General features: G+C 54.0%; 1 protein-coding gene across 1 annotated transcript in view; it reads right to left on the reverse strand.

Moving 5' to 3' along the window:
- Window positions 1-2,393, reverse strand: part of LOC119594297 — a 14,675-nt gene that overhangs the window by 5,563 nt on the left and 6,719 nt on the right. The window contains 4 exon segments of the mRNA XM_037943358.1: window positions 13-1,219; window positions 1,221-1,400; window positions 1,826-1,885; window positions 1,970-2,142. Coding sequence (XP_037799286.1) covers window positions 13-1,219; window positions 1,221-1,400; window positions 1,826-1,885; window positions 1,970-2,142 — 1,620 coding nt within the window.

Genomic DNA, 2,393 nt, shown 5'->3' on the forward strand with positions numbered 1-2,393 from the left:
CCCTGGCCTCACCCATAAAGGCATCGCTGAGCGGCTTCTCCACAGTCTCGTCGTTGGCGAAGGCGTAGCAAAGCTCCTCGTGGCTTTCGGCGTCGATGACAGTGCCCTCGCCGTGCCCCGACACCGCCCTCACCGACGGCGTCCACACCTTCTGGCACGGGAAGTAGTTCTTCACCTGCGGCTTCAGGTTAACGAACTTGATGCGGGGATCGAACCAGGTGAGGGTCACGCCCACGCTCATGGTCACCACGCCGCCCTCGGTCGTCACGTCCTCGATGCTGTACACGTGGGCTTGGTACTCGAGGTCGAGGGGGACGGACTCGCCGGGGCGCGGGGGCGGGGGGTAGTAAGGGTCGTATCCGGAGGGCTGCTGCACCACCAGGCAGTTCCTCTCGTCGGACTGGTCGTCGCACTGAGCCACGTTGTCGCAGCGGAGCGTGTGCGCGATGCACTGGCCGTCGTCGCAGGCGAACTCCGTGCTGAGGCAGATGGTGAGCGTCAGCACCAGGTCTCCGTCCTCCGTCAGCCAATGCCTGCGTCCCGCGGGCACGACGGCGTCCTCCAGCGTCCACTCTTCCCCGTGCAGCTCGGACCCCAACACCCAGCCCTTCCCCCGCCGCGTGATGTGGGATCCTGCCACGCCCCTCAGCTGCGGATCTCCGGCGCTTACGTTCACGTAGAAGCTGTTGTCGAAGAGGCTCCCGTCGTGGCCATAGAAGTTGTACATAACGACCGGAGGAAGCAAGCACACGGAGCAAGAGAGACTCCGCACGCAGGCCGTCCAGGTGGCGCCGTTGACGCCCAGAACGGGGCACTCGTCTTCCACGGACACGGTGCGCGGAGACCAGACGTCCGCCTTGCCCCTCGCCGTCCACGTCGCCAGCCCGTCCTCGGTCAGACAGGAGTCGTTGGTGCCGCGAGCGAGGATCAAAGTGGCCTGATCTGCCTCGTTCTGGGTCAAGAGAGCACCTCCCAGGGCGTGACATGATGTCAAGATCTCGGCATAAGTCCCTGCGGGCTGTATGAGCATCAGCCGGAGGGGGGAGGAACACATCTGAACCGTATCGAAGTTCTGCAGGGACGCCCCGCGAAGCAGCCACTCCTTTCCCATGACCACAGCCGGAGGAACACCCCGAACACCTCCGTCGCACTTCGACGCCTCCTGCGCCTCCTCGGAACCCAGGGCAGCCGTCCATAGTCGCAGCGCCGCCACGTCTCCCTTCCAGCTCCAGGCGCCCCTCTCCGCCAACGCACATCATCCCGGGCATCAGTGGCAATGCGAAGGCAGACGCGGTGGCGTTGGCATCGCTCCGTGTCGCAGCTGCTTTGGATTTCTGTCCAGCGCCAGGGCTCCTCCGCGCCGACAGTTTCTGCTTCTGCCCCTCCGCCACACACTCAGCCTTCCAATGTAAATGCACAATTAAGACTTTCGATTCATTTTGATAATGATAAACGTTTAAACAGCGGTATACGGGCACCTTGGTGAGCGCGAGATGGTCGGTGGGAACACGCAAGAAAAAATATCTGTATTGTTAGAATTCACATTTACGTTATCAAGTGACATTATTTTAAGATTACTTAACTATACTAACGTATATTGTATGCTTCAGCAGACTTGATAGCTTTGATACCCGACATGTAAGCACAGCTATCTAAACCATAGTTTTCGCTCAAGTTTGATGGTTATCGCTCAGAGCCTCATTTTTGCGTGCTCAAAATAGGCATCAAGAGAATTTTTAGAATTGACTAGTTGACCTAAATCCTATGGTTTTCGATTCGTGATATGATCTGTACTAGACAAGTGAAATTAAGTGCGAGACATAACCAGAATGATCAGATTAATATGATAGTGGAAAATATAATAAGCACCAGTGTATCTACCTAGCTGTCAAGAGTTTCCAAAGACCATGATTTCATGACATAGACACACCTCAATCGCAACCACCTACACATACCCACGTCCTCCTACCTTTCTCTGGCCGTCCTTGTACACCAAGCACACGTGACGCCAAACCCAAGGAGGAAGTTTGACTTCGAAGAAATACTCAAAGTGTTCCCTGTCGCCTGCCTCGACCTGAAGACCCAACCCCTGCCTGTTCACCTCTGAGGTTAAGGCAGAGGTGGGGGAGAAATACGTCATTTCTGCTTACCACGGTGATGTCATGTTCATATTTTCAATAACAGATTTACGTTGAAGTCATGTTGAAAAGCTGATAATTTTTTTTAACACACTTTTGTCTTTTTTATTCTCTCTCTTAGAACACATTTTTCAAAGCTATATATACATAGCAACACAGTTGATGTTGAACACTTTTTAGAAATGCCTTTTTAATAAGTACTAGAGTGAATAAAATGATATATCTGATATATCCCTAATACAGCTCCCTTCCCTT

Source organism: Penaeus monodon, chromosome 33 (genome assembly GCF_015228065.2).
Source record: "Penaeus monodon isolate SGIC_2016 chromosome 33, NSTDA_Pmon_1, whole genome shotgun sequence".
Lineage (NCBI taxonomy): Eukaryota > Metazoa > Arthropoda > Malacostraca > Decapoda > Penaeidae > Penaeus > Penaeus monodon.